Source organism: Oncorhynchus keta, chromosome 34 (genome assembly GCF_023373465.1).
Source record: "Oncorhynchus keta strain PuntledgeMale-10-30-2019 chromosome 34, Oket_V2, whole genome shotgun sequence".
NCBI lineage: Eukaryota > Metazoa > Chordata > Actinopteri > Salmoniformes > Salmonidae > Oncorhynchus > Oncorhynchus keta.
The window spans coordinates 39,432-53,949 of record NC_068454.1 but is presented as its reverse complement, the minus strand read 5'-3'; the positions used below and the strand labels follow the sequence as shown (position 1 = coordinate 53,949).

Genomic DNA, 14,518 nt, shown 5'->3' with positions numbered 1-14,518 from the left:
CTGATTGGGCTCCATGATTCGAGTTGAAAAATAAATGCTGCGCTCATGGAATGGCATGCTTTGAGGACTACTGAAGAGGGCTATTTACATGTGGAAAATGAATTCCATATGCTGCATTAGCTATATGCCTCTTATGCTGCATAAGCTATATGCCTCTTATGCTGCATTAGCTATATGCCTCTTATGCTGCATTAGCTATATGCCTCTTATGCTGCATTAGCTATATGCCTCTTATGCTGCATTAGCTATATGCCTCTTATGCTGCATTAGCTATATGCCTCTTATGCTGCATTAGCTATATGCCTCTTATGCTGCATTAGCTATATGCCTCTTATGCTGCATTAGCTATATGCCTCTTATGCTGCATTAGCTATATGCCTCTTATGCTGCATTAGCTATATGCCTCTTATGCTGCATTAGCTATATGCCTCTTATGCTGCATTAGCTATATGCCTCTTATGCTGCATTAGCTATATGCCTCATATGCTGCATTAGCTATATGCCTCATATGCTGCATTAGCTCTATGCCTCATATGCTGCATTAGCTATATGCCTCATATGCTGCATTAGCTATATGCCTCATATGCTGCATTAGCTATATGCCTCTTATGCTGCATTAGCTCTATGCCTCATATGCTGCATTAGCTATATGCCCCATATGCTGCATTAGCTCTATGCCTCATATGCTGCATTAGCTCTATGCCTCATATGCTGCATTAGCTATATGCCTCATATGCTGCATTAGCTCTATGCCTCATATGCTGCATTAGCTATATGCCTCTTATGCTGCATTAGCTATATGCCTCATATGCTGCATTAGCTATATGCCTCTTATGCTGCATTAGCTCTATGCCTCTTATGCTGCATTAGCTCTATGCCTCTTATGCTGCATTAGCTCTATGCCTCTTATGCTGCATTAGCTCTATGCCTCATATGCTGCATTAGCTATATGCCTCATATGCTGCATTAGCTCTATGCCCCATATGCTGCATTAGCTATATGCCTCTTATGCTGCATTAGCTATATGCCTCTTATGCTGCATTAGCTATATGCCTCATATGCTGCATTAGCTATATGCCTCATATGCTGCATTAGCTCTATGCCTCTTATGCTGCATTAGCTATATGCCTCATATGCTGCATTAGCTCTATGCCTCTTATGCTGCATTAGCTATATGCCTCATATGCTGCATTAGCTCTATGCCTCATATGCTGCATTAGCTATATGCCTCTTATGCTGCATTAGCTATATGCCTCATATGCTGCATTAGCTATATGCCTCTTATGCTGCATTAGCTATATGCCTCATATGCTGCATTAGCTCTATGCCTCTTATGCTGCATTAGCTATATGCCTCTTATGCTGCATTAGCTATATGCCTCTTATGCTGCATTAGCTATATGCCTCTTATGCTGCATTAGCTATATGCCTCATATGCTGCATTAGCTCTATGCCTCTTATGCTGCATTAGCTATATGCCTCATATGCTGCATTAGCTCTATGCCTCTTATGCTGCATTAGCTATATGCCTCATATACTGCATTAGCTCTATGCCCCATATGCTGCATTAGCTCTATGCCTCTTATGCTGCATTAGCTATATGCCTCTTATGCTGCATTAGCTATATGCCTCTTATGCTGCATTAGCTATATGCCTCTTATGCTGCATTAGCTCTATGCCTCATATGCTGCATTAGCTATATGCCTCTTATGCTGCATTAGCTATATGCCTCTTATGCTGCATTAGCTCTATGCCTCATATGCTGCATTAGCTATATGCCTCTTATGCTGCATTAGCTATATGCCTCATATGCTGCATTAGCTCTATGCCTCATATGCTGCATTAGCTATATGCCTCTTATGCTGCATTAGCTCTATGCCTCTTATGCTGCATTAGCTATATGCCCCATATGCTGCATTAGCTATATGCCTCATATGCTGCATTAGCTATATGCCCCATATGCTGCATTAGCTATATGCCTCTTATGCTGCATTAGCTCTATGCTGCATTAGCTTATGCTGCATTAGCTATATGCCTCATATGCTGCATTAGCTATATGCCTCTTATGCTGCATTAGCTATATGCCTCATATGCTGCATTATATGCCTCTTATGCTGCATTAGCTATATGCCTCTTATGCTGCATTAGCTATATGCCTCTTATGCTGCATTAGCTATATGCCTCTTATGCTGCATTAGCTATATGCCCCATATGCTGCATTAGCTCTATATGCCCTGCATTAGCTTATGCTGCATTAGCTATATGCCTCTTATGCTGCATTAGCTATATGCTGCATTAGCTATATGCTGCATTAGCTATATGCCCCATATGCTGCATTAGCTATATGCCTCTTATGCTGCATTAGCTATGCCTCTTATGCTGCATTAGCTATATGCCTCTTATGCTGCATTAGCTATATGCCTCTTATGCTGCATTAGCTATATGCCTCATATGCTGCATTAGCTATATGCCTCTTATGCTGCATTAGCTATATGCCTCTTATGCTGCATTAGCTATATGCCTCTTATGCTGCATTAGCTATATGCCTCTTATGCTGCATTAGCTATATGCCTCTTATGCTGCATTAGCTATATGCCTCATATGCTGCATTAGCTATATGCCTCTTATGCTGCATTAGCTATATGCCTCTTATGCTGCATTAGCTATATGCCTCTTATGCTGCATTAGCTATATGCCTCATATGCTGCATTAGCTATATGCCTCTTATGCTGCATTAGCTATATGCCTCTTATGCTGCATTAGCTATATGCCTCTTATGCTGCATTAGCTATATGCCTCTTATGCTGCATTAGCTATATGCCTCTTATGCTGCATTAGCTATATGCCTCTTATGCTGCATTAGCTATATGCCTCTTATGCTGCATTAGCTATATGCCTCTTATGCTGCATTAGCTATATGCCTCATATGCTGCATTAGCTTAGCTATATGCTGCATTAGCATATGCTGCATTAGCTATATGCCTCTTATGCTGCATTAGCTATATGCCTCATATGCTGCATTAGCTATATGCCTCTTATGCTGCATTAGCTATATGCCTCTTATGCTGCATTAGCTATATGCCTCTTATGCTGCATTAGCTATATGCCTCTTATGCTGCATTAGCTATATGCCTCATATGCTGCATTAGCTATATGCCTCTTATGCTGCATTAGCTATATGCCTCTTATGCTGCATTAGCTATATGCCTCATATGCTGCATTAGCTATATGCCTCATATGCTGCATTAGCTATATGCCTCATATGCTGCATTAGCTATATGCCTCTTATGCTGCATTAGCTATATGCCTCTTATGCTGCATTGCTATATGCCTATGCTGCATTATGCTGCATTATGCTATATGCCTCTTATGCTGCATTAGCTATATGCCTCTTATGCTGCATTAGCTATATGCCTCTTATGCTGCATTAGCTATATGCCTCATATGCTGCATTAGCTATATGCCTCTTATGCTGCATTAGCTATATGCCTCATATGCTGCATTAGCTATATGCCTCTTATGCTGCATTAGCTCTATGCCTCATATAGCTATATGCCTCATATGCTGCATTAGCTATATGCCTCATATGCTGCATTAGCTCTATGCCTCATATGCTGCATTAGCTATATGCCTCATATGCTGCATTAGCTATATGCCTCATATGCTGCATTAGCTATATGCCTCATATGCTGCATTGATGCTATATGCCTCTGATGCTGCATTAGCTATATGCCTCTTATGCTGCATTAGCTATATGCCTCATATGCTGCATTAGCTATATGCCTCTTATGCTGCATTAGCTATATGCCTCTTATGCTGCATTAGCTATATGCCTCTTATGCTGCATTAGCTATATGCCTCATATGCTGCATTAGCTATATGCCTCTTATGCTGCATTAGCTATATGCCTCTTATGCTGCATTAGCTATATGCCCCATATTCTGCATTAGCTATATGCCTCTTATGCTGCATTAGCTATATGCCTCTTATGCTGCATTAGCTATATGCCTCATATGCTGCATTAGCTATATGCCTCTTATGCTGCATTAGCTCTATGCCTCTTATGCTGCATTAGCTCTATGCCCCATATGCTGCATTAGCTATAAGCTATATATAATTAGCTAATTAGCAAATCCATAAATAACTCAAGAAATATAGGTTCAATGACCAGATATTCTCCCTTTATCAGCCAATAAACTAGATTTAGTTTGAAGAGAGCAGAGTTGGAGAGGCTCTACCTCTTTAAGGAGTGGGAATATTTTCAGACTGAGAAATATGGGTGATCAATATTTAGGTCCTATTTCTAGGCAATGTAGTAAACTATAGCCTAATCATAGGCCTATTTAGGAAGTACATTTCCTTGGAACCATAACTGCCCCGTGCTTCTCTGCCCATGTATACATAGGTTATAGCCTGTTCTAGTTAACAGAGACAACACGCTCACCTGATCTCACAGGTACTGCTACTGAACTGAAAGCAGCAAAAATGATGACAGCAAAACGCACTACGTTTAGTCCTATAGGATATATCCTGCCTCTTTAGGAGGCGATTTGCAGGCAGTGACAAATGAATGGGTCATCAATATTTATTACCCAATATTTATTGATTACCCCCCCCTCCCCATCCCCCATTTCCCATCCTCCATATTTTATCAAACGAGGCAACGGTGTGCTTTAGGACCATGTGGACACCTCCGATTGGTCGGTAGGCTGTTCGGAGTGTTTATCGGACTGGAAAATTAAAAAATAATGTATGTCCCTCCCACTTCTAAAACCAAAGTAGCACCCCTTGGCGCAACGCGCGCTCACCATCGTAGTCTGACCTCTGTGCGTTGTGCCTATTCCTTTTTAATTAGGACATATTTTGATTGCACATCGACTCACGTTGGTTGAGCGCCCTCCGCTTCTTTCTATCATAAATATTTATTTACAGACACTGTAGTAAACTACGGTCCAATCATATTCAAGTTAACTGACACCCACCCATATAGGCAGTCCACACTATTTCAATGAGAACACACTCACTAGGCGCACTTGAACTCTCACTCCCAACTAGGAGAGGTAGGCTACTGAAGTTGAAGCAGTGAATTCTGGGAATCATGCTAAAAAAATATGTGCTTTTAATACAATATTTAGGCTAACGCATACAAAGCAGAAAGAAGACAGTTTTCAAATAATCTCTTGGAATAACAAAAATATTTTAATCCTGAAGTAGTCTGTTTTACCGACAGCTCCCGCCCACAGCATGAAAAATGCAGACCGCTCCCCAATGAGCTCTGTCGGGATCCGCCGGTCCCGCAGGCATCCTGAGGGAACGCAGCACTCTAGTGCAGTCAGTACACAACACTATGCTCATCATGTCTGAGCAGGATCAGATCTGACAGGGCTCCCAGCAGGGTCAGACAGCCAGGGAAGACCAGTCTACGGCGCTCAGGTGATTCTGCAGTATATTAACAATATCGGTGAATGATGCAAAGTTCCTTCTTGAATTAATGGATAAACCTACAGGACAGCAGCTTAAAGATACTGTCTGAGATCTGGGACTAATGGTCATTTAAATTATTGGAACCATTGATTCTATTCTTGGATAATATAATGTATAAATGTACACCAAGGTCATTTTTTGGCATGCTTCATTTTAGGAGGATCAGATGATGACTGGGGTGGTCTCAGCAGGATCAGGCAGACAGAGGGAGACCAGTCTGTGATGGTGCTGAGGTCAGGCAGACAGAGGGAGACCAGTCTGTGATGGTGCTGAGGTCAGGCAGACAGAGGGAGACCAGTCTGTGATGGTGCTGAGGTCAGGCAGACAGAGGGAGACCAGTCTGTGATGGTGCTGAGGTCAGGCAGACAGAGGGAGACCAGTCTGTGATGGCGCTGAGGTCAGGCAAACAGAGGGAGACCAGTCTGTGATGGTGCTGAGGTCAGGCAGACAGGGGGAGACCAGTCTGTGATGGTGCTGAGGTAGGGCAGACAGGGGGAGACCAGTCTATGATGGTGCTGAGGTCAGGCAGCTGCATAGTGTGGATCCCAGCCTATAGAATAACAGTGTGGATCCCAGCCTATAGAATAACAGCTGCATAGTGTGGATCTCAGCCTATAGAATAACAGTGTGGATCCCAGCCTATAGAATAACAGTGTGGATCCCAGCCTATAGAATAACAGTGTGGATCCCAGCCTATAGAATAACAGTGTGGATCCCAGCCTATAGAATAACAGTGTGGATCCCAGCCTATAGAATAACAGTGTGGATCCCAGCCTATAGAATAACAGTGTGGATCCCAGCCTATAGAATAACAGTGTGGATCCCAGCTTATAGAATAACAGTGTGGATCCCAGCCTATAGAATAACAGTGTGGATCCCAGCCTATAGAATAACAGCTGCATAGTGTGGATCCCAGCCTATAGAATAACAGTGTGGATCCCAGCCTATAGAATAACAGCTGCATAGTGTGGATCCCAGCCTATAGAATAACAGTGTGGATCCCAGCCTATAGAATAACTGTGTGGATCCCAGCCTATAGAATAACAGTGTGGATCCCAGCCTGTAGAATAACAGTGTGGATCCCAGCCTATAGAATAACAGTGTGGATCCCAGCCTATAGAATAACAGCTGCATAGTGTGGATCCCAGCCTATAGAATAACAGCTGCATAGTGTGGATCCCAGCCTACAGAATAACAGCTGCATAGTGTGGATCCCAGCCTATAGAATAGCAGCTGTATAGTGTGGATCCCAGCCTGTAGAATAACAGCTGCATAGTGTGGATCCCAGCCGATGGAATTAAAATCGGGGCTTTTATTGCTCAATCTAATTCATGCTGATTAAATAAATAATATTGTTTTTGACCTAATAGACACATGAGCACACTTCTGATAGACTTAAAGGGGCCATCTGTAGTTGCTACGTCCATTTCTGGACTATATATATATATATAATTAATATTGCATTGCATTTTGAAGAATAAAACTAAAATATAGCTTACTTATAAATGCCTCTTGAGCTGAGTTCCACTGTCACACCCCATCAGAACCCTAAACTTGTAAATGTAAACAAACAGTGTACAGCTTCATAATGGTTAAAACTATCCTGTTATGCTCATGGATGGTCAGTCCTTACATCTAGAGCTCTGTCTATTCATCTGCGATTGGTTACATTTCTCCAGGACCATCCCTCTGCTTTTTACCAAGACAGAGGATTTGGATATTTCTTTGCAACTCTGCCAAGAAGGCCAGCACCCAGGAGTCGACTCTTCACTGTTGACGTTGAGACTGGTGTTTTGCGGGTTCTATTTAATGATGCTGGTAGTTGAGGACTTGTGAGTCGTCTGTTTCTCAAACTAGACACACTAATGTACTTGTCCTCTTGCTCAGTTGTGCACCGGGGCCTCCCACTCCTCTTTCTATTCTGGCTAGAGCCAGTTTGCGCTGTTCTGTGAAGGGAGTAGTACACGGTGTTGTACGAGATCTTCAGTTTCTTGGCCATTTCTCACATGGAATAGCCTTCATTTCTCAGAACAAGAATAGACTGACGAGTTTCAGAAGAAAGTTCTTTGTTTCTGGCCAATTTGACCCTGTAATCAAACCCACAAATGCTGATGCTCCAGATACTCAACTAGTCTAAAGAAGGCCAGTTTTATTGCTTCTTTAATCAGAACAACAGTTTTCAGCTGTGCTAACATAATTGCAAAAGGGTTTTCTGATGATCAATTAGCCTTTTTAAAATGATAAACTTGGATTAGCTAACACAACGTGCCATTGAAACACAGGAGTGATGGTTGCTGATAATGGGCCTCCGTACACCTATGTAGATATTCTATAAAGAATCAGATGTTTCCAGCTACAATAGTCATTCACAACATTAACAATGTCTACACTGTATTTCTGATCAATTTGATGTTATTTTAGTGGACTATTTTTTTATATATCTCTTTCAAAAACAAGGACATTTCTAAGTGACCCCAAACTTCAGACGGTTGTGTATGTATATACTGCATAAATATATTAGTATTTAAATATACCAGAGGGTGGATAACAAAATAAACCACTAATTTAATCAATCAATCAATCAAATTTTATTTATATAGCCCTTCGTACATCAGCTGATATCTCAAAGTGCTGTACAGAAACCCAGCCTAAAACCCCAAACAGCAAGCAATGCATGTGTAGAAGCACGGTGGCTGGGAAAAACTCCCTAGAAAGGCCAAAACCTAGGAAGAAACCTAGAGAGGAACCAGGCTATGTGGGGTGGCCAGTCCTCTTCTGGCTGTGCCAAGAAGAAGTGGACTGTACATGTTTGGTTTTTGGCCTAAATGTATACATTATAATTTACCTCTGAACTGTATGTGAACCCCTCTGCAATCTACTGGCACTAACCATTAAAAACTAGGACTTCAACCAGGCTGTCCGTATGCTATTTGCTCTCTCTGCTAGCACAAAGCCTACATGAAAATGTGGTTTGTCCACAAAAGAAAATGAAAAAATAAAAAAAATAAAAAAAAGTAAACTGGCCCAAATCAGCTCTACATATTTCAGCAGGGAGGTGTGCAACTACCACACATTATACCAGTGGAGAAACTAGGTCACCTACATAGGTATTACCAAATCCCTTTCAATTCACATTCCTTGTAGAAAGAACTATTTGCAAACCTTCTAAAACATCTAGAAAGACAGTGGTCTTAGAAGGGTATTTATACTTTAAAAGACATTTTATGTGAATGGATGAAATAATTCTGCCAGTGTTTTAATGTCCTGGTTCCATATTTTCTCATTTATCTCCAACTCATATATTCAAGTGAGTCTGAGGACCTTGGGGATCAGATTGACCATTATACCCATTGATCAAACGTATAACAGACAGACTGTTCATAAGGAGTTGTTTGTGATATCTACACTCAGTTGTCACTTTATTAGGTTCACCACCCTATTTGCGATACTAAACTGCTCCTACATACATCAAGTCCCGTGGTCTTGGCTTGCTGGACACTAAAAGCATGCAGAGAAGTATTCAGGTATTCTGTTTGTTTTGAACTTCAGAATGTGCAAAATGACAGCACAGTCTGTGATGGTGTTTGGTAACTCAGAAAAGTTTCAAATCTGTTTATTTTATTTTATAATTCCAAACCTCAGCTTTTACTGTCTGTAACTCCAACTGGACTTAAACAGTCCATCTCCTTTCCCAGCTTCATCAGTTGTTCTGAATTCACGCTGCTCCAGATGCATAGATGGTTGTACCTAATAAAGTGACCACTGTGACTAGAGACTTTCCAGAATGTGCTCTGGGAATACCTGGGCTATTAAACATTTGGCTGTAAGTGTTGAACAGTTGAGTCTATTACCTCAGGGGACGGCACCATTCAGCTTGTCTGGGGATGACAAAGAAGGACTTCAACAAAGCCAAAATAGAAAATGATTGGAAGGGGGCCTCTTTGCTGATAAATTAGAGACGTATAAATTAGTGACTGTTGTGCCTTGTAACTACTTTAAAATGCGGAACTGTTGCACTAAAAATACAACCATTGACTTGGCATACAATTTAAGATTGTAACCATTGACTTGGCATACAATTTAAGATTGCAACCATTGACTTGGCATACAATTTAAGATGGTAAACATTGTACAACGTTATGTAAACATTGTCTAATTTCATGTAGAACCAATTGCACTTAAAATGAAAATTTCTTTAAAGTTATTGCAAATAAATGCATATTTTCACGTTTTCTGTGACAATCACTGAATTAGTTATTGGTTTCTTCTTCTTTAAATGCAATATTTGGGATTTTCTGGATTTCTATCAAATCAAAACTGGAATTTCTACTCAAAACAAAGGTTGTAAAAGTATACTAGACATTTATAGAATAAATCATCAATTTGATGTTTCTGTGACAAACGGTGAATTAGTTACTGATTTTTACATTTGTAAAGGGCTTTTGGGCGAATGGCTGTTGAATGTCCGACTATAAAACCAACTACCTCCGTGGGGCAAGCAAGCGAGCTGCGTCACATACGCCTAAAATAACATTGCGGGACTGCGGTTGGGTTTGGAGCCAGCCTTCCAGAAGCTTTGCCACCACACAGGCTGTCAGCATGCTGCCCTAAATCCAGCCGGAACACTTCAGCCGGCCCACCAGACTGCTTAGAGGAGTCCGCATGGTCCTAACGCACACCGGGACAATTCAGCCGGCCCACCAGACTGCTTAGAGGAGTCCGCATGGTCCTAAAGCACACCGGGACACTTTGTATCACAATACCACGGCAAAACTGGGGGGCCCACGTTTATATTGCAAAATACAGGGCGAATTTTAAAAAAGAGACCTCGGTCTCAATATGTCTTCCCTGTTAAAATAAAGCTTAAATAAACATGAAATGAAAGAGATTGGTGTGTTTTCTCACAACCCGAATCACGGCATGGGGTTGTTCAATGACACACACTTGAAGGTTTCATTTCAGAGAGACAAATGATCATGTTTTGTTGCAAAGCGCTATATATATATATATATAGATATCCACCTATATAATAAGTAGTACCAGGTTTTACACATGGAACAAATAACTACATGTTTAATAAAGACTTGTACAAATGATACATATATTTAATTTTTGTAATTTTTACCTTTATTTAACCAGTTAAGAACATATTCTTATTTTCAATGACAGCCTGGGAACAGTGGGTTAACTGCCTGTTCAGGGGCAGAACGACAGATTTGTACCTTGTCAGGTCAGGGGTTTTGAACTCGCAACCTTCCGGTTACTAGTCCAACGCTCTAACCACTAGGCTACGCTGCCGCCCCTATATGACATTAACATATATATTTTTTAAATTTAGAAATACAGCATTATATCTATATGAATGTAAAATGTTACTAATTTGACGTATCTTGAACTACACTACCAATAAACTATAAACTAACTATAATAAACTATGTGTTCATTCAATCTGTTGAAAATCTTTTCACATCGACTTTTGATTTTCATTTTAAAATTTACGACAACTGACAGAATACATCCAATGTATTTTACAGAAGTTTTCATGGCAGATGAAAGATCATCCCGCAGACGGCCTTACATAACTGATAAATGATGCTTTACGATGCAGTATCTTCAGAAAAACACTACTCTGACACGGACATCCATCCGATTTCTATCAAATGGATTCATTAGAGCCCCTTTTTGCTTTTCTTACATCAGCAGATGTAGAACACGGTGTTTAAACAGAAACCTAAAACCACAAACAGAAAGTAAGTACAGATGTAGAAGCGTATCTGAATCTCACCGTTGCAGTCGGGACGTTGGGAGAGTTCTGTAAACAGATTATCTGAAAGAGAGAAGGACAGGAGAATCGTTGTCATCCATAAATTACCCTCCATCTTGTTCTCCTGAAGTGATAGCAGGGCTAGAAGAGAGTAGAGGATGTTTCTGATTCACCTTGATGCTAGGAGGATACAGTTTTCACCCCGAGCAGAGGGGTGAAAACAAACACACCCACACACTTGACTGTGGTAAATAACAATATGTATTCACAGACTACTAGACTGTCATTGTTTGTCAAACGACACCCCGTTGCCTACCCACTAGTTGAATCAAAGTTGTTTCTACGTCATTTAAATTAACGTTGAACCAACGTGGAATAGATGTTGAATTGAAGTCTGTGCCCAGTGGGTATTTAGTGCACTTATTTTGACCAGAACTCATAGAAGTAGTGCACTATATAGGGAATAGAGTGCCCTTTGACAGGTACACACTCGATATGTCTGGGCATTCATAGACTACACTATATAGACTGAGTTGACTGTTACAGACTACATTTTACATACTTGTCCTGCTATATTACTATATTATTTACAAACCCATATACTGCCAACCAGGCCCATATTCTGCTAAGTATTTCTTTAGAATTTCTACAAGTTTTCCTCGGTTACAGATCAGGTAGGAAATCTTTTTTTTAAATGAACTGTTTTATTCCACTGTGCATTTGCACTTTGTGGGTGTCTGCCTGAATTGTGAGTCACTCCTTCCATATTTGTGAGTCACTCCTTCCTCTCTTCTCCTCCCTCTCTTTACCCTCTCCTCCCTTTGTCTTCACATGCTCTCTTCTCCCTCTTCACCTCCCTCTCTTCTCCCTCTTCTCCTCCCTCTCTTCTCCCTCTTCTCCTCCCTCTCTTCTCCCTCTTCTCCTCCCTCTTCTCCTCCCTCTCCACCTCCCTCTCTTCTCCCTCTTCTCCTCCCTCTTTTCTCTTCCCTCTCTTCTCCCTCTTCACCTCCCTCTCTTCTCCTTCTTCTCCTCCCTCTCACATCCCTCTCTTCTCCCTCTTCTCCTCCCTCTTTTCTCCTCACTCTCTTCTCCCTCTCACCTCCCTCTCTTCTCCCTCTTCTCCTCCCTCTCACCTCCCTCTCTCTCTTCTCCGTCTTCTCCTCCCTCTCTCCTCCCTCTCTTCTCCTCCCTCTCTCCTCCCTCCTCTCCTCCCTCTCACCTCCCTCTCTTCTCCCTCTCACCTCCCTCTCTTCTCCCTCTTCTCCTCCCTCTCACCTCCCTCTCTTCTCCCTCTTCTCCTCCCTCTCTCCTCCCTCTCTTCTCCTCCCTCTCTTCTCCCTCCTCTCCCCCCTCTCTCCTCCCTCTTCTCCTCCCTCTCTCCTCCCTCTCTTCTCCTCCCTCTCTCCTCCCTCTCTTCACCTTCTTCACCTCCCTGTTGGGTTTAAAACCCCTGGTCTCTGGGCATGACATCTCAAATAGCACCCTATGTGACCTGGTCAAAAGTAGTGCACTACATAGGGAATAGGGTGCCGTAGGGCTCTGGTCTAAAGTAGTGCACTACATAGGGAATAGGGTGAAATTGGCATCACAGCCAGATCTGAGATAGATGGGTTTGGGTTAGAAGAGAGAGAGAGATGTTGCAGCTAACAGACAGAGCCAGAGAGAGGAAGTTGGGCGTTTTCAACCACAATGTGGTGATGGTTCCACAGAACAGAGTCAGGTGTATTTTAACACGGTAACATCTTCTGAAAACATTTGAAACTCTACTACAAAGCAGACAGACACCCACTCTTTAATGAGTATTTAAAAAAATCCCACTTACTATGCTACTGTGATATGTGGTTGTTCCACCTAGCTGTCTTTAGATGAATGCACTAACTGTAGGTTACAGCGTCTGCTAAATGACAAAAATGTCAAATGAGTGGAATGGTATCAAATACATAAAACAAGGCCTTTCGAGTGGCACCGGTCTAAGGCACTGCATCGCAGTGCTAGGTCTAAGGCACTAGGTCTAAGGCACTAGGTCTAAGGCACTGCATCGCAGTGCTAGGTCTAAGGCACTGCATCGCAGTGCTAGAGGGGTCACTACAGAACCTGGTTTGATCCCAGGCTGTGTCACAACCAGCCATGATCGGGAGTCCCATAGGGCGGCAAACAACTGGCCCAGTGTCGTCTGGGTTCGGGCAGGGTTTGGTCAGGGGGAGCTTTACTTGGCTCATCGCGCTCTAGCGACTCCTTGTGGCGGGCCGGGCTCCTGCAGGCTGACCTCGTTCATCGGTTGAACGGTGTTCCTCCGACACATTGGTGCGGCTTCCAGGTTAAGCTGACGGGTGTTAAGAAGAGCGGTTCGGCGGGTCATGTTTCGGAGGACGCATGACTTGACCTTCGCCTCCCCCAAACCCGTTGGGGAGTTGCAGCGATGAGACAAGATCGAAAAAAAGAGAGAAAATACAAAAGAATAATAATACAGAAAATATAATACAGAAAACGCATGGCTCCGTTCCTCCATTATTGTGAGCCGTCCTCCTCCCAGCAGCCTCCTGTGCTGGCTAGATATACTGTCTGACCTCAGGCCCTGGGCTTAGATTAGTAATTGACCATGACCTGTTTCATGTGGTTTGTCTTCAGGCCTGGGGGAAACAATCACTGCGACCCCACATGTCCCCTCTTGCTCCAGGGTGAAGTTTCTCCTAGTTACAGATCTAGGATCAGCCTGCCCTCCCCCAATCCTATCTTTAACTATTAGTGGGGAAAATGCTAAACTGACCCAAGATCAGCGTCCAAGGGGCAATTTTAACAGTCTCACTGTATAGATACTCACCAGTCTCACATTACAGGCCTTTGAAGAGGAACCACCAATATACAATATTTCTTTAGTGGTAATATGATCAAGCATATAAGGAGTATTTCCCCATTCCCAGACATAGATACTCCCGAGTGAGTGTAACGGATGTGAAACGGCTAGCTTAGTTAGCGGTGTGCGCTACATAGCGTTTCAATCGGTTACGTCACTTGCTCTGGGACCTTGAAGTAGTAGTTCCCCTTGCTCTGCAAGGGCCGCGGCTTTTGTGGAGCGATGGGTAACGAACGATGCTTCGTGGGTGACTGTTGTTGATGTGTGCAGAAGGTCCCTGGTTCGCGCCCGGGTATGGGCGAGGGACGGTTTAAAATTATTCTGTTACATGAGACCTGTCTGTACAATATAGGCACATGCAGGTAAGAAAACATGTATGTATTTAAATCACTGTTATTTGTGTGACTGACGATCTCA

At 42.4% G+C, this 14,518-nt stretch overlaps 1 protein-coding gene across 1 annotated transcript in view; it reads right to left on the bottom strand.

The window, feature by feature from the left end:
• The window catches only part of LOC127914917 (T-cell-specific surface glycoprotein CD28-like), a 61,929-nt gene extending 50,480 nt beyond the window's left edge, over window positions 1-11,449 (bottom strand). Inside the window, exon 1 of the mRNA XM_052492693.1 lies at window positions 11,269-11,449. Coding sequence (XP_052348653.1) covers window positions 11,269-11,362 — 94 coding nt within the window. The 5' untranslated portion in view covers window positions 11,363-11,449. The remainder of the gene's footprint in view (window positions 1-11,268) is intronic.
• Window positions 11,450-14,518: the final 3,069 nt, after the last annotated feature.